At 43.2% G+C, this 22,665-nt stretch overlaps 1 protein-coding gene across 8 annotated transcripts in view; it reads left to right on the forward strand.

Annotated features, from left to right (window-relative positions):
* HMCN2 (hemicentin 2) overlaps positions 1–22,665 on the forward strand; it is a 175,963-nt gene that overhangs the window by 9,268 nt on the left and 144,030 nt on the right. For all 8 annotated transcript variants that reach the window (XR_011972238.1, XM_072632716.1, XM_072632714.1 and 5 more), the window contains exons 2-11: positions 4,140–4,210; positions 4,961–5,119; positions 8,367–8,489; positions 13,583–13,754; positions 14,722–14,828; positions 15,183–15,303; positions 15,659–15,922; positions 18,398–18,542; positions 19,011–19,132; positions 22,270–22,542. Coding sequence is in view for 7 of the 8 variants with exons in the window: in XM_072632716.1 (XP_072488817.1) it covers positions 4,140–4,210; positions 4,961–5,119; positions 8,367–8,489; positions 13,583–13,754; positions 14,722–14,828; positions 15,183–15,303; positions 15,659–15,922; positions 18,398–18,542; positions 19,011–19,132; positions 22,270–22,542 (1,557 nt within the window). In the remaining variant the exon portion in view is untranslated. The remainder of the gene's footprint in view (positions 1–4,139; positions 4,211–4,960; positions 5,120–8,366; positions 8,490–13,582; positions 13,755–14,721; positions 14,829–15,182; positions 15,304–15,658; positions 15,923–18,397; positions 18,543–19,010; positions 19,133–22,269; positions 22,543–22,665) is intronic.

A 22,665-nucleotide genomic window follows, 5' to 3' on the forward strand; every position in this document is an offset into this window, starting at 1 on the left:
CCCATTATATACTGAGGCAGCTAGGATAAGAGCTCTGGATTTGGAATCAGGAAGACTTGAGTTCCAATCCAGCTTCGAGACACTTACTGGTTGAGTGATATTGGACATTTAACTTCGATTTGCCTCAGGTTTCTCATCGGTAAAATGGGGATAATAATATCGCATCCCTCCCTCCCAAGGTAGTTGTGAAGATCAAAGGAGATAATATTTGTCAAGTGCTTAACACGATGCCTGCCACATAGTAGGTACTTAATGAATATTTGTTAAATCTCAAATCTAATATACTGTCTGGGGGACTTTCTGTGTCGAGCCAGTATTGGCTGGACAAAGGGGGAGAGGGATCCATGTTCCCTAGTACCTTTCTCTGACTCCTGTTGATGAGAATGTCTTCTATTGCTTGAGGCACTATGGCATATATTACTGTCTCTGGCCCTTTCTCCCTGAGTAATGACAGTGGGTCAGGCACCCAGCAAAACAAATGGAGGCAATGTGCTAGCATTAATTAAAAATAAGGACCATCATCTATACTGTCTCAGCTGTCTGGAGAGTGGTGGAGAGTTTTTGAAATGGGATGCACACCCATAGGCTGGTGGAAAAAGTGCTGATACTGAATTAGAGGACTTGGCTTCCTCTACTTGTTCTACCTCTTCCTTCCTTCCTTCCTTCCTTCCTTCCTTCCTTCCTTCCTTCCTTCCTTCCTTCCTTCCTTCCTTTCTTCCTTCCTTCCTTCTTTTCTTTTTTCTTTCTCTCTCTCTTCCTCCCTCCCTCCCTCTTGGGCAAATCCATCTCAATGGACCTCAGATTCCTTATCAGTAAAATCAGGAGGTTGAACAGAATAATCTCTAAGGCATCTGCCTTCTCTGTTTCCCATGACTTATTCTTCCCCTGCACACAGTGCGTACTTAATAAATGCTTATTGATTGACTCACTGATTCTAGGACAATTATGGTATTTTAAAATCTGCTGCAAAGGATTGTTGATTTAGAGCTGCAAGGGACCTAAGAGGTCACTGAGCCTTGTTCCGTTCTGTCACAGATAAGGAAACCGAGGCCCAGAGAAGTTGTCACTTGAGATAATCTTTGTAAAATGCTTAGCACTTTAAACTTTACACCATAATAGGTGCTATATAAATGCTTATTCCCTCCTCTTTCCCCTCCCCCAAATCAGAATCACACAGCTGGTATGTGTCTGAGGAAGGATTTGAACTGAGGTTTCCTGTCTCCAGGTCCAGTGATCCAGCTACTGTGCCATGATGCTCCAATTCGTTGTCAAGAAAGGTTCAGATCAGGGTCAGCTTTGAAGGTTCATCCATCTTGAACTTTAAGAAAGAAACATGGGGCAACTAGGTGCCTCAGTGCATATAGCACTGGGCCCTGGAGTCAAGGGGACTTCAGTTCAAATCTGTCTTCAGACACATAATGGCTGTGTGATCTTGGGCAAACTTCAATTGCCTCCAAAAAAAGAAAAATGCATGATCTTTAGATGGCTTAATTACAGCTAAAGTAATTCCACCATTGAGGAAGAAGGCAATTCCCTGAGGTGTGGAATTAATGTCATGACATGCATGACATGTGGCCCAGGGTTAAGAACTCACACCAGATGCAGCAGCTCTTTGACTTTAAGGTGGAAGGGACCTTAGACATCATCTAGTTCCACCATCACCACCCCCACCCCTCCCCCCCACAGCCATTTTGTAGATGAGGACATTCAGAATGAGTTAGCATGTGACTTGCTCAAGGTCATATACCCAATACATAGCTGAGATAGGATTTGAATCCAAGCCCTCCAACTCCAAATCCACCATCATTTCTACTGCACCAGGCTATCTCTTCAATTTCAATCTTCCCTCCACCCCTTCCTTTACTTGAAATTCCTTAAGTTGCCTACATGTCAACATGACATAGAGAGGAGTGACAGGCATATACCCCTGGGCAAAGTTGGGGTAGGTGGGTGGGTATATATGTATTGGGGAGAAAAGTGGCAGATTCCCAACTTGTTTTGTAATTTTCTTACTTGATATTCTCCCTGTGAATGGGGGAATAGAAAAACTAGATGGCTGGCTTCACTGGTGACCTGTGTAGCCCTTATGGAATGGGAAGTCACCCAAAGGTGGCTTTTCCCACACTAGATTGTGTGCACCTTGAGGGCAGAGGCTGTCTTTTGCCTCCCTCTCTTTTTTTTTTTTTTGGAATCCTCGTCTCTTAGCATAGTGCTTGGCACATAGTAGGTGCTTAATAAACTTTTATTGGCTGATTGACAAAGGGAATAGTGGGTGGTGGCAGTGAGACTCCTATAACGGTCAGTTCACACGTGGACATAGCTGCCTGGGGAAATATCATGTCCACCTTCTTTCCCTTCTAGATAGAAGGACTCTGCTGAGCCTATGTCTGCCTCCCCTTCTTTGGAGCAGGTTTATAGCTGGAAACAGAGTGCAGGAGAAAGGTGCCTCAGAGGGTTTTTCCCACTGGGCAAGAAGCAAAGAAGAGAGAACTCTTCCCTTCTGCTTCCTAATAATGACTGAGAGGAAGCCTGGAGTGAGGGTTGAGCTAAATGAGACCTACAAGAAATGACAGAAGCTCTTGGTTATTACTCTCTCAGATTTAACTAGACTTAGGATTCGTTGAGCACTCATTTAGTTATTCATTCCTCTTTCATTCATTTCATTCAGCGAAAATGTCTTGAATGCTTGCTGCATAGTATAAACTAGCTCATGATTTGAATCTGGCCTCTAATACTTACTAGCTGGGAGAGGGGAGGCTGGCAATGCCTGTTGCACCTCTCTCAGAGCTATCTGGAGGAAATAAAATTGCTTTGCAAAACTGAAAGCGCCATGCTAATGTTTGTTCTTTTTATGTATGAGACCCTCTCCCGTGTGGAGGAGGGGGTATGAAGCTAAGTGAGCCATGGTCCTGTCCTGAATAAGGTGAGTAAGTTTCCAAGAAACTTATAACTGAGTTAGGAGAGAAGTTTCACGTACTCTGAACAATACAACACAGATACATAATTAGGCTGTCAATTATATAGTAATTCATAGTTGCATAGGGTTTTAAGGTTCACAAAGGGATTTTTTTCACAAGGTTGGCTTAAGTAGGTAGTCCCAGAATTGTCATTCTCATTTTCCAGCTGGGGAAACTGAAACAGGAGATATGAAGTATCTTGCCAAGGTCATATAAGTAGTAAGCGGAATATCTAGAATTTGAACCCAGGACTTTGCTTCCAAATCCAGAGATCTTTCTTCTACAACCATCTTACCTTTCTCCTCCTTGGTTCAAGAAAGGCATACACAACCAATAGTAACAATAATAATTAATAACAACTAACATTTATATAATGCCTACTATGTGCCACGAATTAAGCTATTCACTTAACCACTATCACCTCAATTGATCCTCACAACAACTCTGGGAGGTATTTCCATTTTATTTCCACTTTACAGATGAGGGAAACTGAGGCAAACAGTGGTCAAGTTTTTTGCCCAGAGTTGAAAATAATGTAAGTGTTTGAGGTCAGATTTAAACTCCGGTCTTCCTGACTCCAGGCCCTGAGCCACCAAGCTGCCCCAGTCAATCAATGTATTTGTTAAGTAGCTACCATGTTGCAGGTTCAGAGAATACAAAGTAAAAAAAAAAAACAGAATCCCTGACCTCAGGTAACTTACATTCTATCAGGAGAGACATGAGCTACACATGTAAATATTCACAAAGTAAATCCAAGGTTATTGGTGTGGTGGGGGAAGGGGTACCCAGGTAGGAACAGAAAGGTCTTTGTAGAAGATGGGCCTTGAGCTGAGTATAAAATGAAGGGCTGAGAAGGGAATTCCTGGGTAAAAACAGAGAGATGGGAGATGGTGTGTCTGGCATGAGGCACAGTATGAGTGCATGAAAGTGACTTATGTATAGTAAGTCTGGAAAGGTAAGTCGGAGCCAGGCCATGAAGGGCTCTACATATCCTGACAAAAGAGTATATATTCACTCCTAGAAGCAGTATCTACCCAGGAGGGTTCTAAAGCTCAGGCAGTTGATATTTCCCTCTAATCTCCCTAGAGAAGGATAAATAGGTTGGAATCCCACTCCCCTCTCCATCGCTAGAGCAGGTCCCTTCCAGTGTTGTGAGGGAGTTTGTCTTGGTCTCTTTGGCAGATATTGGACCAGTGACCCTCACATCAAATCCTGATGTGTTCCAGCGAGAATTGAGAGAACTCTATGTACAGGTAAGGCTGGCCTCTAGGCTTCTGTTTCTCAGGAGCCTTACTTTACCTAAAACAATTTTTATACCCCTCCCTCTCTCCTACCTATGCCTGCCCAAACTCCTTGGTCAATCATGTGAAGCTAGAATATCCTGGTATCTTGTTCCATCATCCTCTAAGAGTTTTGGTTGGGGTGCATATTCTTATACACTGGTGAATCAAGACATTTTTATAAGTCATGAAGGCATATTTTATTTCTAATAAATTTTTACTGGTACATTTTGTTTTCATGACATCTGCATTTCTAAATTTATTCCTTCTCTCTTCATAGCTATCCTTCATAAAAAAGAGAAAAAAAAACTAGTTTAGCAAAACTAATCAAGGTATTTAAAAAAATCTGATACTATGTGTAATGTTCCACATCACAGTCCCTCACCCCTGAAAAGAATAGGGGTGAGGTGCACGAAGACCCATTTTGTGTGTTGAAACATCCTGGGTATGATGATTCCCCTCAGTTAGTTTTTGCTGAGGGCAGAGACAAGAGATGACTAGGGTGGGGGCAAGGGAGAAGATGGGGAAAGTGGCATGTCTTTGCTTGTGAAATTGTTTGAAGATAGTTAGGGAGGAGATGAATGTGGAAACAAATGTTTGGTTGAATCAGCAGAATGCTACATGAACAGGAAGATTTTGAGAGGACTCAACTGTTCTTTCCATAAGTTACTTCACGTTTCCTAGACTGAAGAAGGTTAATCTTAATGCTGAATTGGGTCACAGGGTGGAGGTGATTGCCCAGAGATGAGTGTTGGTGCCATCAAGGCGGCAGTGGAGATCTCCAATCCTGGCTCTTTCATCTATGTATTTTCGGATGCCCGGGCCAAGGATTACCACCGGAAGCCGGAGCTGTTGCGACTTCTCCAGCTCAAGCAGTCTCAGGTGGGCAGCAGGTTGTCCTTTTTCTGGATGGGGCTGGCAGGGTTGGGACGGGGTAGAGCCCTGGGGGTGTGAGTGCTTCCTGACCCCAGTGGAGGCTGGGTGCCTGCTAACTGGGACCCCAGCATGCCGCAGTAAGGAGAGGAAGCTGGGGGCCAGTAACCCAGCTGGCCAAGTGTCATGAACCCACAGGTCTGAAGCTAACCTGGTCACTTCCAACTGTGTTCTCATCCTCCTGGGCCCCAAGCCTGCTGAGGCTGAGGTTTGCAACTTTCTCCACATGGAGTTATTTTTGATAAAGACCATATTACCCCTACTCCTTTTACACCCTGTCAAAGCTTATGCAATCCATCATTTTCCTGGCATCCAGACCATTCTTCATATGGCTCAAGAGTTATTTTTCCCATTGTCTCAATATTTGGAAGTGTTGAGTTGTGGGATTTTTTTTTTTCCAAGGAGGCGAGTGAGAAGGGACTGGTTCCCATCTGGATGGGGCTGTAACTGCCTTGCGTGAAGGCTTGTCCTGTGCATTTCTGCTGTCAGGTGCCCAAGAACATTATGGGCTTTCCATTGTGAACTTCCTGCACCACTCTAGTTCATCTCTAGGGGTTAGGGAAGGGAGAATGGAGAAATGGTTTCTAACAGGAAGAACCTTGAGAACAAAGTTCTTCCTTAATTCCCATATCCCTGAGAGAGGAACTTTCTACACCAACAACATGGACCAAGAGCCAGTTCTCTTGAAGTGTGAGTAACTGATGGAAGGGAGGAGTCTATAGGTACAGATTATTTAGAAGTCACACAACTGTGGTGGACCAGGTTCAGAGGCTGGAATTGGATGCTACTGGTTCCTTCGGTTGGTCTGGATCTCTCCTCAATTCCCTAAATCCAGTTTTGTCTTCATCCTGAGGCACATCCCAGGTTTCCAGATATAGCTTTTAAGATTCCTTTTTCCTATTTTCTATACTTAAAAAAAAACCCAAAAAACCTCCTTCCTATTCTTTGGTAAGAAACAAGACCAAGAGGAATTGAGTTTTAAAGCTTGCTCTACTATTAACTACCTAAGTGATCTTGGGCAAGTCATGGCCTTTCTCTGGGCCTCAGTTTCCTCATCTATAAAATAAAAGAACTAGACTCAATCAATCACCAAGCATAATTGTCAACCGTTGTGTGTGCCAGGCACTAAATGAAACAGTGTCTGCCCTCAAGGACCCTACATTCTATTAGGGACATCATTTACTAAGTATATGCAAAATATCTACAAAGAAAATAGAACCGAATTTGGGGGAGAGGTACTAGCAGCAAGAAGCAATGAGGAAAGACCTTAGGTAGGAAATTGTGCTCGAGCTGAACTTGGAGGGGAGGTAGGAATTCTAAGAGACTGAACTGAGAAAGAACTGAATAACAGGGATGGAGGACAGGCTGTCCAAAGGCATGGAGATGGGGTGATCTCTAAAGTCCCTACCAGATCTAAATCCTCTGATCCTTTGATTAATAATAATAATTATTATTGTCAATCAATATGCATTTATTAAGTGCCTTCTATATGCCAGACACTGTGCAAAAGTCTGAGGATATAAAGAAAGGTAAAAGACAGTCCCTGCCCATGAGGAACTCAAAATCTAATGGAGACAATCTGCAAATAACTATTTAAGAACAAACTACTTATAGGATCAATTGGAAATAATCAAAACAGGAAAGGTGTTAGAATCAAGAGTGATCAGGAAAGGTTTTTTTTGTAGAAGGTGGGATTTTTATTGAGACTTGAGGGGAGCCAGGAAAGCTAGAAAGTGGAGATGAGGAGGGGAAGCTCATTTTATAACTGAAGAAACTAAGGCAAACAGAGGTTAAGTGACTTGTCAGGGTCACACAGCTAGTAAGTTGAGGTCAGACTTGAACTCAGAACTTTTGAGCCTTTTATTCACTGCATCACCACAGCCAGACTTGTGGTTTAGGAAAATCACCTTGGTGTCTGAGTGGAGGATGGGCTGGAAGGGTTAGCTAATATTTTATAACCCTTTAAGGTTTGCAAAGAACTTCGCATTTATTATTTCATTTGTTATTCACAATAGCCCTATTTAGTAGGTACTATTATTATCCCCATTTTAAAGATGAGAAAACTGAAGCTAAAGGAGGTTATCTTACTTGCCCAAGGTCACAGAGATAGTAGATGTTTGAAGTAGGATTTGAACGCATGTCTTCCTGACTCCATGTCTGAACCTCTGTCCTATGGCTACCATTTCTTTCCTCCACCTCTTTTCCCTTTCTTCAGGCAAGGAAAACCATTAAAGTTTAGTTAGCTTCAATTTTCCTTGTAAACCTTCTCATTTCTTGTTTCACTCAGTCACAGGGAATTCCATTTCTTGTTTCAAAATGAACTTAGACCTCAGACTCAGTATGGGATCAACTCCCAGTCTCCTCAGATATGAGGCTGGTCATTGGACCAAGATGGTACACTGATAGCACCAACAGTTACATTATTAGATGATCTGAAGGTTGTGTGATTATTAGCCCTACCCTTTTTCCTCTTTCTACCACTTCACCACCTTCCCTGCAGCAATGCAAAAGGACCCACTTAGGACCAAGAACTATTTGAAATTTGTCTTTATTTTGTGGATTGCCATAACCAAAGGAGACCATGGACTCACCTATTCTACATTAGCCTGTGTGCACTTCTCTGGGTTGATCCTTGAGAGGCACATTCAGTTTGTCCATAGGATTGTACATGAACTCTTTTCATCATGGTAGAACCTACCAGAGCTTTTACTCTATTGGCATGGCCTTTAAAAATTCAAGGTTTTATGTAGGAAGATCCCTTTTTAACATTATAAATTTTCAGGAGCCACACAGGTCCAGATTCTAGTTTTTCCATTGGCTTTTGACTGAGGAAAATATGGATTTTCATAGGGATTTATAGATCCCTTGAAATGAATGGGTCAGAAACCATTGATGTGGACCAAGCCAATTTCCTTGAATGCCCTATAAGGTTCTGCTGTTGCTTTCTTCATGAGAGCTCCACAGGTGGATAGAATTCTGGGGGAAGTTGCTGCCCATATAGATCCTAGAATTTAGAGCTGGAAGTGGCTTATAGAGATCATTTAATCTAAGAAGCTGAGGATGAGAAAGAGAGGAAATGATTTTACAGGGTCACACAGTCATGTTGTAGGAGAACCAGGAGTCAGATCCTGGTCTCTTGACTCTAGATCTAATACATTTTTCATTCAATTTCATTTTTGATGTTGCCCTCCTTTAGGTGGTCTTTGTGCTGACAGGTGACTGTGGTGATCGCAGTCATCCAGGATATCTGGCGTATGAAGAGATTGCTGCTACCAGTTCTGGGCAGGTGTTCCACTTGGATAAGCAGCAAGTGAATGAGGTACTTCTTGTTTTAAAGAATGATTCTCTTTGAGGAGGAGGAAAGAGGGGATATTTTGGGAAATAGAAGTAACATAAAAACAAAATATACCAGTATCTTGCTATTCAATTCCATTTACCAAATGTTTCTTAAGTGCCTACTGTATGAAAGACTCTAGGGGCACTTAGCAACCTATAAGTTATAACTTTGGGCAAGTGAATGTGGACAATGCATATATTGTTACATGGATTGATGTTTGGGTTAGTTCTGCTGCCAGAGGTTTTGATGTTTCTACAAAAAAGGTGAGGGAGGTGTCTTCTCATATCTCTTCTTTGGGGCCAAGTTTGGTTATTATAATTTGTCCTCATCTGACTTCTTCTCCTTCTCCTCCTCTTTCTCCTTTTCCTCCTCCTCCTCCTTCTTCTCCTTTTCCTTCTCCTCCTCCTCTCTTTTCTCCTTTCCATCTACACCATTGTAGTCCTTGTTTATATTGTTTTCCTAGTTTTTCTTATTGCACTTTGTATAAGTTAGTATAAGTCTTCCTATATTTCTCTATTTTCATCTTGTTCATTCTTTCTAATGTAAGCAGAGTCCCAAATCCACTCAGGGGGTTAATCTCCACTGTTGAGAAAAATGTCCCATAACAATGGATGTTAGTACTTGGGTTACACTTAGAGCACTGTAATCATTTCATTATATTCACATACCGCAACTTGTTTAGCCACTCCCTCATGGATCTACTTTGCTTCCATTTTTTTATACCAAAAAAAGAATACTGCTATAAATATCACTCATTTATTTTTGAGCTCAGGTCTTTCTGACTCCAGGGTGGATGCTCTATCTACTGCTGTCTATTTATTTTTACTGGTCTTTTCAAACCAGATATGGCAGAAGAAGGGAATTTTGTGAGACTCTTGTCTATGCTATGGTCAGAGGAAAGAAGATTTCTTCCCTTTTCAGGAATTGGCACCAGAGGCTGACAGAGCTCTTAATTTTGTGAGTGCGTGCGTGTCTCTGCAGGCATATTGTTCTAGGTTCGGGGCTCTTTTCTGAGGTATGAGAGTTGAAATAAACTGGTTTCCAGGGCTGTGCTTAAATGACTGTCTAATTCCCCTGTGAGGGTTGGTTTTTGTAGTCTTTTACTACACACCAAGATTTCTTTTCAGTATCTCTGTTTACCCCAAGAGCTGAGTCACTAAATCCCCAAGAAGAAAGAGCATATTGGCAGAACACTGGCCAGATCCCCTGCTCCCAGGGCTAACATGGATGCCCCTGCCCCCCCTTCTTCACCAGTGCTGGTCTCTGTAAGCAGGCACATAACAGATGCTCTTTATTACTTGTGGGTCAATCAGCAAGTGCCTACTTCAGGCTAGCCAAAGAAACTTTATTGAAACAGAGAGCTGGAGAGTTTACTGGTGGAAGTCCCAACATTTCTGGAGTTGTCCTGGAATGTAAGCTTTGGAAGAGTGGAGGGGAAGGATTTGGTTAGATTAGTGGACTGAAGTTAAGATTGTTGATTGTATGGATTAACTGCTAGACAGGGGTCTGGAACTTTTCTGTTTTCCTGGATCCTAGTCACCCGAGTTTGTTAACTTAATTGCCTAGTGCTGAGAAGTGAGCCTGTGGCCCCTGCCAGATGTTCCAGGATTGCTCTGTGGGCATTCCAGTACCTTGTAAAGGAACTTTGGGTAGTTTGGGTTGTAAATATCCATTCTGGGAGGTCCTACAGACTTTTGCTTGAGAGGCACAGTAAGGTACAGTGGGAAAAGAGTGTTCAACTTAGAGTTGGTAGACCTGGTTTTGTCCTGGCATTGTCAACACACAAAGGGTGTGACTTTTCACAAGTTGCTTTGCCTAACAATTGTTTTTATGTGTAAAATGAGAATACAACAAATATTAAACTCCTGCTGTATGCATTATGCTAATTGCCAGGAGAGATAGTTTAGATTCAACATAGTACCTGCCTAGAGTTAAAGATTGGAATTTGGAAAGGACCTTAAAGCCCATTTAATCCAACCATTTTATAAGTGTAAACTGAGACCCAGGGAAAAGAAGTGTCTTGCCAAAGATAAGACACAGGTTAGTAAGTCTCCCTAGATACTATTGTAGACACTAAATAGATGTTTGCTAAATGAATGGAATAGCAGGGCTGATATTCAAACCCAGATCTTCTGGTTCCAAGCCCAGCTCCTTCCCTATTATATCATAGGAGAAAATGGCATGTGAAAGGCCTTTGTAAACTGTGAGGATGTACAAATATGAGAGAGTTTTATTATGATTGCTACTGGCTCCAACTCATGGTTGAGAGAAGAGTAAATTCAGAAATCACAATTGTGTTATCATCTTGCAGTTGTAGAATCCTTTTTGATTTTTCAAAGTACTGTCATAGCTGATCACTTTTTAACTTTTCGAGAACCCTATATGAAATGAAGGGCAACTACTATATTGCTTCTTGGCCTCTTAGGGCTAAGATCAAGTGTAATATCATTGTGTCCTGCTTGAATTCTATAATAGGTACATAGTAGGTGCCCAGGAGATATTTATTGAATGAATAAATCCCTATTTGACAGAGGGGATAAGTAAGGTCCAGACTTGCTTAGAAATTGGGTGATTTGTCTAATGCTACCCAACGAATGCAAAGCAGTCCTGGGACTAAAATCCAGCTAGGTGGTTCTACTTTCAGCCCTTGGGTTCCATCCCCTGTGCCCCACTGACCTCCTCACAACAGGCATCTGATGAATCTGTTCATTCCTATGGTAGGGGTGAAGAACTAAGGTATTTTCATGGTAGGCAAGTTGGGTTTTAGGGTGGCCATCCTGAAGACTTGACTGGAGCTAAGCCCTCTCCCCCTGTGGAGCCTCAGAGCCTATGCATGAACTGAGAAGACCCTAGCAACAGCTCAGAAGTCTAGCCTCTCTGTTTTCTGGGCTGTGGCTAAGAGACTGTGCTTTCTTTCTCTGGCTTTCTGCCGTCTCCTTTCCAGCCACTCTCAGCTGTCAGATCCCCCAGGAAAAGCTGCAGGGGTAATAATTTATCTGCAGGGAGTGATGGAACAGGGGCCATCTGGCAGTGATAAGGACACTAGATTCTTTAATTCTTACCATCAGCGAATGGTCGTGCTTGACTGGTAATTCCAAAATATCCCTGGCTCAGTCATCGACTCTCTGAGTCTCCCCCCTACGCCTACCCCCACCCCAATTGCCTCACCCTGCCGACATCTGGAAGACATAGACCAGACCAAATAAATATTTAGCTTCTTAATAAAGCTGCTTACTCTGGGCTCTCTCTGGACTTTGCTCCTGAGGTCTTGTGGGGATTGGAGGGTCTTGAAACCTATCACTTTGGTGCATGAGAATTGTGGGGGAATTGAATTTGGCATATCTTTAGGGAGTACATTGGCCCATGAAGTCTTCTCTTGAACCCTGAATGGGGAAGGGAGATGTGTCCAGCTGGGAATGCCCGGACAGAAGCCTCTAAACTGGGCTTCCAGTCTTTCCTTCCCTCCTCCCCCACTCATTCAGTAGCATGAACTCCTGGGTGTTTGTCTCTCCCTCCTCCAAAAAGTAACAGATCAGGCTTGTAATGTTATAGGCAGCTTCCTCTCCTCAGATTATTATTTCCTCTGGCCTCTCTTGAGGGGCACCTGCTTCCCAAGGTCATTGTGAAATCTTCTTTGTTAGGGATTCTGGGAGACTTGACTTTGACAAAAAGCCAGGGGATGAAGGGAGAGATCTGGGAAAGTGCGCTTGTTGTTTCTAGGTATTTAAGCAACCTTTGGAGGGACCTAGTGGACATCCAGCATGCTCTCCTTCCACTCTCCTAACAAGTATGGACAGATTACTCATTTACTTCTGTTGGTCTCTTTCCCTTTTTTGGGGGGAGAGCCCTTGGAATCCCTTTGGGAATTCTAGTCTCTGTTCTCTAGGTCCCTTTGGGAATTCTTGGCTCAGTTCCCTAAGGACCCTTTCTACAAGTTGGACTTGCTGGATGCTCTCCTGCTGCTTCTTCTGTGATGAGGATAACATTACAAGATTGTTGTGAGGATCAAGTGAGATAACATATGAAAAGCACTTTGCAAATCTTCAGATGCTCTACAAACCAGAGGAAGAGATGATACAGTTTCTCTCCTATGGGAAACTACTGAGGAGGCAAAACATTCATATCCATGAAACAACTGGAAAACAGTATAACGTGAAAAGCTTAAGACTTGTAGTATAGACTTTAGGAGGTTTGGAGAAATGGTATGGGCTAAATAAAGCAATCAAAGAAAACTTTATGGAGCCCTGAATTTGAATAGGCAGAAGAAAGGGCATTTCAGATCAAGGAATATAATTAATGGAGTCATCAATGTAGGAGAGAGCATGAGGTGTGTGTGCACGCATGTGTGCGTGCAAGAGAGTGTGAGTGAGTGAACAATGAGGGGCTCAGTATGGCTGTAGGGTAGGGAGAAAAATAAGGGCAGGATCACACAATCATGGATCTAGAGTTAGAAGGGACTTTAGAGGCCACTGGTACAGCCCCTACATCTTACAGAGGGGAAAACCAAGGCCCAGTGAGGTTAGGTGATGTGTACAAGGTCACACAGGTTACACAGGTAGTGTGTAACAGATGGGGTTCGAACTCAGGTACTCTGAATATAGAGTCAAGTGGTCTTTCTATTGTAGAAGGGTAGGCTGGAATCAAATTGTGTTTGGGCCTTGAATGTTGGACTTAGGACTTTGGACTGGAGAATGTTGGTACAATTTTGTTTTCTTTTATTCTCAGCTATCATGTCTTACTCCAGGGGTGGGGACCCTGGCCTTGAGGCCACATGTGGCCTTCTAGGTCCTTGGGTGTGACCTTTTGACTGAGCCCAAGGATTTGTTCTGTGAAGTTTAGATTCAGTCAAAGGCCTTCACTTGAGAACCTCGAGGTTGCAGGTTCCCCACTTCTGACTTATGCCCTTCTCACTCCCTATTCAATCTCAGTTACTTTCAAGCATCTTGGCTTTGAAAACTGTGACCAGGAGAGGTTTCAGATTTGTAGAAACAGAGAGGGAAGAGATTTCTTTTATTTATTTATTGAGGGAAGAGGTTTCTTGAGTTTGTTTACCTCAATCATTCTCTCTGTTGCAGGTCCTGAAGTGGGTGGAAGAAGCCATTCAGGTCTCTAAGGTCCACCTTCTCTCCACGGATCATGAAAATGAAGGAGAACATACCTGGAAGATCCCAATTGATCCCAGTCTGAAAGAGGTCACCATCTCTCTGAGTGGCCCTGGCCCAGAGATTGAAGTGAGAGACCCGTTGGGTATGGAAAAGCCAATGCTAAACTCATCTTTTCACCCTAGAATGGGACATGGTAAATGTGGGGCTGGGTGGAGGAGGAGGAATGATATGGAATGAAAGCCTGGAAACTCTGCTAGATGTGGTAGAGAAGTCCTTGGACCATGGCTTTCAAATGGATGACTTTCTTTAGATTGAGGAGGGAAGAGGACCAGAAGCCAGTCTGGGTTAGAGGATAATGGAAAGAGAATTGGATTGGGAGCCAGAGGACCTGGGGTCATGGCCTGTCTTTTCCATTCACTACCATTGGAACAGGCTCTTCACTTAATCCAATCCAGTAATTCAATAAATCTTTATTAAGTGCTTACTACACCCCTCTTGGCTTTAGTGTCCTCATCTATAAAATGAGGGTGTTAGAACTGGCTACCTGACCTCTGAGGGCCTTTCCAGTTCTAAATTATAGTATCCAATAATGATTCAAGAAACATTAAGAGGCAAGTATGGAAGAGTTAGACAAGGTGCTTGTTCAAAAAGATAATATGTGACTAGAATTGGAGTTCCTACAGAGTCTTACTTGGGGGATTCAAGGGAAGGACTTGAATGTGGGTTTGGTGGAGGAAGATAGTTAAAGAAGAATTGGGTTTCCAGAATATGATAGAAAACCTTCAGTGGTGAGGAGGGAACTATGGTGAAAGGTATATAACACTGCAAGAATCCTTTCCCAACCTATTAGGGAGTGTCCCAATTATATGCAAGAAAAGGATCAAAGCTCTAGAATTGGAGGACTTCCGAGACACTCTGAGGAGAGCCCATCTTGCCCAACAACCTCATTTGACAGTTGAGGAAGCTGAGAATCAAAGAGGTTTAGGGATTTGCCCAAGGTCACACAAGTAACAAGTATCAGAGGAGGGTTTTGAATGAAGGGGCCTTTGACTCCAGAGACTTTTTCTGTGGTATCCATGAGTTTTCTTGATTCTTTTTGTTTTGCTTAGGAAGGATTCTTCAGAAAGAAGAAGGACTGAGCATGCTTCTTAACATTCCAGACTCTGCCAAGGTGGTGGCTTTTAAGCCTGAGCACCCTGGCCTTTGGTCAATCAAGGTAGGGTAGAGGGAGCATTTAGGGTGGGAGGAGAGACTGGGAAAAGGAATTAGAGATGACTAGGGGAGGTGGTAGAAGATCGAAGGAGAACAATGGAGGTTGGTGGGGAGAGAGATAATGTACAGGTTTGGGAGTGAGAGGCAACTCCAAAGGCCCAGCTTCATTTCCCTCCAATCTTTTCTAGGCCTGGGACAGTGGGTGGATATGGATTATGGGTCTAGGGTAAGGATACACAACTGAGTGGACTCAGGGTCTAGATTGATGTGATCCTCAACCATGTAGGGGGTCAGAAGAGTGAGGGTGGAGGTTCTATGGTTGACATTCCCTGGGACATGGGGATGGGGGCTCTGATAGATCTATAGCAGTGGCCGCCACTCGGTGAGAATCACCGGCATCAGCGACATCAGTTTCCGAACCAGCTTCACCACCCAGCCCTCCCTGGACCTCAATCATACCATTGAGTGGCCCTTGCAAGGTACAGTGGTTTTGGCATCAGGTGCTGATCTTGGGGAGACAGAGGGGAGAGAGTTTGCCTTTAGAGCTTCTCCTTCTCACCAGGGGCAGCTATGGACCTTTCCCTTCTCTTCCCCCTCATCAGAAAGTCTTATGTTCCCTACTTTCTATCATAGTTTCTAAAAAATCTGAACTAAGGATTTTTTGGTTATTTTTTGTGAATCATAAAGGGCTAATTTATTTGTTTGGGAATTTCAGGAACCAGAGCAGGAAGATGAGGGAGAGATCTGGGGTTGGGCCATGCCAAACTTACATCTTTCCCTCCACTGCCCACAAAACGATAACCCATTCCAACGGTCTTCCTCTTTCCTCTGCAGGGGTTCCTATATCCCTGGTGATCAACTCCACAGGTCTGCTTGCCCCAGGGCACCTAGACTCAGTAGAACTTTCCCGTAGCTCTGGCCAGCCACTGTTGACTCTGCCCACTGAGCCCTTATCCAATTCCTCCTCCCACCAGTTGTGGGTGGGACCTTCCTTTCAAGTGCCCAAGGAACGCTTTTACCTCAAGGTGAAGGGCGAGGATCATGAAGGCAATCTCCTGCAGCGCATCTCTAACGTAGCTTACAATGGAGTGACTCCAGGTGAGCAGTCACCCCTTCCTTCCTTCCCCAGCCTTGGACATTTGAGGTCTATTTTCTCCCAGAAGCTCTCTCTTCTCCACATTGTTCTCTTCTCTCCTTGAAATCCTCAAGTACTTAGCATCATTAAAAATTTGTTTAAAAAGTCCTTAGAGTCCACATGGTGCTATGCTGTAGTTAATGATGATGATGATCAACCAATCAATCAACAAAGTCGTTAAACACTTACTACATATTGGCGTTAGGTGGCATAGTGGATAGAGTGCCAGGCCTGGAATCAGGAAGACCCAAGTTCAAATTTGGCCTCAGAAACTAGCTGTGTGACCCTGGGCAAATCACTTAATTCTGTTTGCCTCAGTTTCCCCATCTGTATAATGAGCTGGAGAAGGAAATGGCAAAGCACTCCAGTATCTTTGCCAAGAAAACTCCAAATGGAGTCACAGAGTCAGACATGACTGAATAAAAAATAAAGAAACTGAGGCAAACAGGGTTAAGTGACTTGTCCAGCTAGTAAATGTCTAAAGCCAGATTTGAACTCAAAAAGATTAGTCTTCCTGACTCTAGACCTGGCACTCTATCCACTGTAATTCATAGCTTCCTGTTGATTAGATTTAACTGGCCCTAACACTGCCCCCCACCCCCACCCCCAAACATACAGCTGGAGATGCTGGGGAAGCTAGCTCAGAGATATAGATGTGATTTAAATTTCATCAGCTCCATAGATCTGGGAACTTACAACTGGGTGGAAAGATTCCCCCTTCATCTCTAATAGCTCTTGGTGATGACAAGTGATCATTGTAAAAATTCAGGTGGTGTGACTGGATTGGGGAAAATCCAGATTCCAGGCCACCTCCAGTCCACCCCCAGCCTATCCCTTTTGTCTCCCCTACTGCTCATGGACCCCAGAAAGAGAATGTGAGCTTTCTCTGCACAGCTGTGAGGCTGAGTTTCTGGGAAGGAATTTCTGCAGGGGGAATAGGAGTCTTCTTTTTTCTTCTTGACCAACATGATTGTTGGAGTTCAACACTGACTTTTGATCTCTGTCTTTGTTTAGGCATTAGATAGAAAGAGGAGGGGAGAAATGTGGTTTGGGGTTTTTGTATGTATATGTTGTTTTTCTGTCTGTCTGGGAAACGTGGACCTTGGGAAGGAAAGTTAGATGTACGTCTTGGAGCAGGATGCTCTGTCTGGAGATAAGATGGTGGTGATGCTGTGAACTGAGATCCTGAGTCCCTGGCACTTTAAGGTCTTTAGAGGAAAGGGGGAAGGAAAAGGCTTCAGAGCCTAGCCAGGTCCTGGCAAAACCGCTAGTGAAGAGAGGGGGGATGGGCAGTGGGATGCTCACAAAGATGTTGGGTAGTGGTCCAGGCCTCTCATCCTCTGGGATGTGGCTGTGAGCCCATATGACTGTATCATAAGCTCACCCCACCCTGTTTGCTGAGGAGGTTGGCCACATTGTCTCACCCTAAGTGTATCTCTATGGGATTGGTTTTGGGGGGGTGGGGTGGAGATTTGTTTCTCTATTGGGCCAGGGAGGAATGGGGTCTATGGAGGAGTTGAATAGCTGTCTGAGGTCCCACAATTAGGGAGTGATAAAACTGGGGATGAAGCCTGGGGTTTGCAGTGTCGTATTGGAAAGGACTTTGGAAGGTGGTGAAATAATAATAACAAAAAAACAATGAATAGAAATTCAGGAAATATGGGCTGTATTGAGAATCACAAAAGTCAAGAGCTGGAAGGGAATCCAGTGACCGTCTGGTCCATCCTGTGCATGAAAGAAATCCGTATTCAAATGTACCCAACAAGTGTACAGTCACTATGTGACTGTGGCCCCAAGCCATTTGCCTGTGCTAGGTCTCAGTTTCCTCATTTGTAAAAAAAAATAATAGTTTTTACAGTTCCTTTCAACTCTCAGAGCCAAGTCTTACTTAGATCAGCCCATGGTTTTACAAATAAGAATGATGAGACATAGAAGTAACTTGCTTAAGGCCATACCTTTGATGAGGGCAGAGATAAGACAGGAACTCAGGTCTCCAGACTCCCAGGTTAGGATGCTTTTTTTTTTTTTTAACCATAACACACTTCTTCCTTCCTGTTTCTCTCTGGATAATGAGGGTAATGGGTTTCCTTGGGTCTAGGGTTAGCTGAGATGGATTTGAGGGCTGGCTTTTTATCTCCTAGGCTTCCCTTGGAGGCAACTCGGTGGTGCAGTGGATAGAACACTGGATCTGGAGTTAGGAAGAACTGAATTCAAATTCAGCCTCAAATAATTATTAGCTGGGTGATCCTGGGATCACTTAAACTCTGTTTGCCTTGTAAAATGGGGATAATAATATACATACTTTTCAGGTTTTTGTGAGGATCAAATGATATAATATCTGTAAAAAGAACTTAGCACTATATTTTTATTCTTATTTCATATGTTTTATTTTATTATTTGTTTATTTTATATAAATTTATTCCCTTGTCCTTCCCTAGGTTCGCCATTGGTGACTATGCCCAGCAAGATCCATGGGTATCTCTGGCAGCCACTGCTTATCTCATGCTCGATCCACAGCTCACTCCCATTTCGCCTCCAGCTGAGACGAAATGGAGTGAAGCTAGGCGAGGAGAGGCATTTCCAGTGAGTATGAGCTGGGAGTTTGGCTGCTAGTCCTAGTCTCTGCAGCCCCGTGGCAGAAGATCCCAGTGTCTTGCCTGGATGGTGGTGAGAAGACTCACTAGCTCTTCATCAGGTTGTCCTCTCAGAAGGGACACAGCCAGGCCCAGAAAGGAGAAATGGCCCGTAATTAGTGGCATCCGAATACTTTCCCTCAAACATTCCTCCTAGACAGGCAAAAACTCCCTCCTAGGTTGAGCTGAAGTTAACTGGGGTCCTCTTGAGACTGAAGCTAGGAAGAGAACAATGGTAGAACATGTGTGTATGGGGTGATGCGGGTGAATCTGAATAGGAGTAGGTAATTAAACAATCAGCCAGAATTTATTAAGCTCCTACTATGTGCTAGGTACTGTTCTAGGTTCTGGGGATACAGAGATAATAATAAAATAGTCCCTGCCCTCTCACAGTGAATGTTCTATGTTTGATTTGTAGTGAGTCAGGAAACAGCAGCTGGGAGATCCCTCGAGCCTCCAAGTCAGAGGAAGGCACGTATGAGTGCACAGCCGTGAGCCGAGCAGGGATAGGAAGGGCAAAAACTCAGCTTGTGGTCACAGGTTTGTACCTTTCCTCTGGCTCATGCAGGTGCTTTCTCAGAAGCAGCTCCTCACCAGTATGTCCTGTGTCCAGGTTTTGCATCTTTTCCATGCTTAGAAGAAATTTATTGAATCAGATTTGAGAACTGGAGGAAACCTTAGAGATAATTTAATCCAACTCTCTTGTTTTATGGATGAGGAAAGAGTAGAATGGGCTTTCCCAAGGATCCAAAGGTAGTACATAGCTGAAGTGGGATTCCATGTCTCCTGATTTCCAAACCCAGTGCTCTTTTCATTGTATTTTTAATCAACCTACCCATCAAAAAACAAGCTGCAGAGGGATTGAGGAAAATGAATTAGGACATTACTGGTAATGTCAGAGAGAATTTCAGTAGACTTGTGGCCAGAAGTCAGACTGCAAAGTGTCACGATGTAATTGGGTGCTGAGGAAGTTGAGGCAGACAAGTAGACAACTCTTCCTTGGAACTGGGTGGTGAAAAAGAGGAGAGATATAGGACAGAAGCTTGAAAGATGACAGGATCTAATGAAAGTGTATTTTTTAAGATGGGAAAGACCCGAATAATTTTTTATTTTTTCCTCCAAATTTATTTATTTGTTTTCAATTTTCAACAATGATTTCCATAGGTTTTAAATTTTCTCTCCCTCCCTCCCCAAGACAGCATACAATCTTATATGGGTTCTACACATACATTCTTATTAAACACATTTTCACAGTCATGTTGCATAGAAGAATCAAAACAAATGGGAGAAAGCATGAGGAAAAACTAAACAAAACCAAACAGAACACAAGAGAAAATAGTTTGCTTCATTCTGCTTTCCAACTCCATAGTTCTTTCTCTGGATGTGGATGGCATTTTGAATCATGAATTCTTTGGAGATGTTTTAGATCCTTGTATTGCTGTGAAGGGCTAAGTCTACCAGACCTAGGTCCTTGCACACTGTGGCTGTTACTGTGAATAATGTTCTCCTGTTTCTGCTCACTTCACTCAGCACATTCACTAAGTCTACTCAGGTTTTTCTGAAGTCCGCCTGTTCATCATTTCTCATAGCACAATAGTATTCTATTACATTCATATATCATAATTTGCTCAACTATTCCCCAATTGATGGGCATTCCTTCGATTTCCAGTTTGGGGCCACCACAAAGAGAGCTGCTATAAATATTTTTGTACATGTGGGTCCTTTTGGAGCATCTTTTTTGGAGTGGTAAGTCTAGTAGGTAGAGAGGGTCTGATGATAAAGAAAAGGGAATGCTCAATGGGACAGGCTCTAGGAGGAGAGAACAGTCTGCTTGGTCAATCTTCTAATGTTTAGGATGCATGAATAGCGTTGCTAAGAACACTTCTGAAGAGACTATATTTTCTTTTTGGTTATTTCCTGAAGGTATCATTCCAGTTTTTAAATTATTTGCTCAAAAAGTACCAAGATGTGACTTTTTAAGTCTCTTATTGCTTATGAACTTTAATTTAGAATATAAATGCCATGTAGCATCTGATGAAATGATCAGTCCTCCATGGGGTTCAGCTGCCCCCAGTGTTTGGAAATGATTCCTGTAAGTGGATTGAATGATTGAATCTCGGAGTCAGTCATAAGGGACTTGAGAGGAGTTTTAGTCTAATCTTCTACCCCATTAAGACGTTCTCACTACATCGTTGCTGACAGGTGTTCATCCTCTGTGTTTATTATTAGCAATAATAATTATTAAGAACATCTCATATTTCTCCAGTACTTTAGATTTATGGAGCACTTTTTTCACAACAGTCCTGAGAAGTGTTGTTATTATCCCCATTTTACATATGAGGAAAGTGAGGCCCAGAGAAATAAAATGACTGTCTCATGGTCAGACAATGAATTAATCAATAGTCATTTATTAAGCACCTACTATGTGTCAGGCACTGTGCTAAGTTCTGGGGATACAAAAAGAGGCAAAAAGACAGCCCATGCCCTCAAAGAGCTTACAGTCCAATGAGGAAGACAACATGAAAACAAATATATACAAAGCAAGTTATATACAGAATAAATGTTTGGTTGTTGTCCTTCATTCTCAAAGAGGACCAAAATGACATCACCATGATAAAGTCAAGTTTCAGTGTTTCCGACTGTGGCTGATCAGATCAATATGAGCTCGGAATGCTCTACCACAGATGGGGCACAGATAGTCCGTGTGAACCTTTGGGGTGGATTCTCCAAATTCGCACATCCTATGTTTCCTTTGAGGTGTTTCAATTCTGCTTTTGCTCATAGAGCACAACCCCTTCTCTGGTGTGGGCACACCATGCTGAGCAGTCCTGTGCCAATGTCTCCCATGTCGCACAGTCAAATCCAAAGTTCTTAAGAGAGACCTTGAGAGTGTCCTTGTATCACATCTTCTGACCACCATGTGATCACCTGCCCTGTATGAGTTTTCCATAAAGCAGTCTTTTTGGCAAGTGTACATTTTGCATTTGAACAGCGTGGCCAGCCCATTGGCTGTTGGAATTGTGCTCTCTGAAGCATAGTTTGAATGCTTGGTAGTTTAGTTCGAGTAAGGACTGAATCACTTCCACATATAGGATAAATAGAAAATAATTGAAAGAGGGAAAACACTGGAATTAAGAAGGCCTGGGATATGAACTCATGTGTCCTCATTCTGTATCATTTTGGAGCTAGTAATGTAGCACTGAGGAAATGAGAGAAGACCACATAGAGACAGACAGATAGACAGATGGATAGAGCACTTATTAGGTGTTTATATCAGGCGCTGTGCTAAATGCTTAGGATATAATTACAAACAAGCAAGACAGTGTCTGGCCTCAAGGAGTTCACATCCTCGTGGAGAAAGATAACAGATAAAGGAGAATCTGTTTGTAAAAGGGGGGGTGTATGTAAAAAGCATCATGTGGAGTTGACCTAGAAGCTTCTTGGAGGCCTTCTTCAAACTTAAGACTAAAACTCACTTCTCAGAAAGTTCCAAGAGTTCTAGGAATAGAGTCCAAGGTTCTAGTAAGAAGAGAGACAGAATGGTAGCTGGAGTCCAGACACCTTGGTGTGGAGATGGCTAGGAAGTGGTATTATATAGGGACCTTCAGTCCTTTGCAATGCAAATCTGTGCAGATATCATCCCCTCAGCCCTAGCCTGACTTTGTGTTCTCCCACAGACCCCCCACCCCAGTTGGCTCCTCCACAGAATGTCACTGTGTCTCCAGGAGAGACAGCCCTCTTGTCATGCCATGTTCTGGACAAGGCTCCTTACAACTTGACCTGGATCCGTGATTGGCGGGCCCTACCAACCTCACCAGGACGGGTGGTACAGCTGGCTAACCTGTCCCTGGAGATCAGTGGCATCATTCCCAGCGATAGTGGGAGGTACCAGTGCTTGGCCAGCAATGCCAATGGAATGGCAAGGGAATCAGTCTGGCTCCTTGTTAGAGGTGAGCCTTCCTGCCTCCTCCATCACCCCCAATTCAAAACTAACCACAGTACAAACCTTGAGAGGTCATCTACTCCATCCCCTTGCCTCCAGACAGTTCTTTTTCAAACAAAGGACACTTGAC

This window comes from Notamacropus eugenii, chromosome 1 (genome assembly GCF_028372415.1).
Source record: "Notamacropus eugenii isolate mMacEug1 chromosome 1, mMacEug1.pri_v2, whole genome shotgun sequence".
NCBI classification, from domain to species: Eukaryota; Metazoa; Chordata; class Mammalia; order Diprotodontia; family Macropodidae; genus Notamacropus; species Notamacropus eugenii.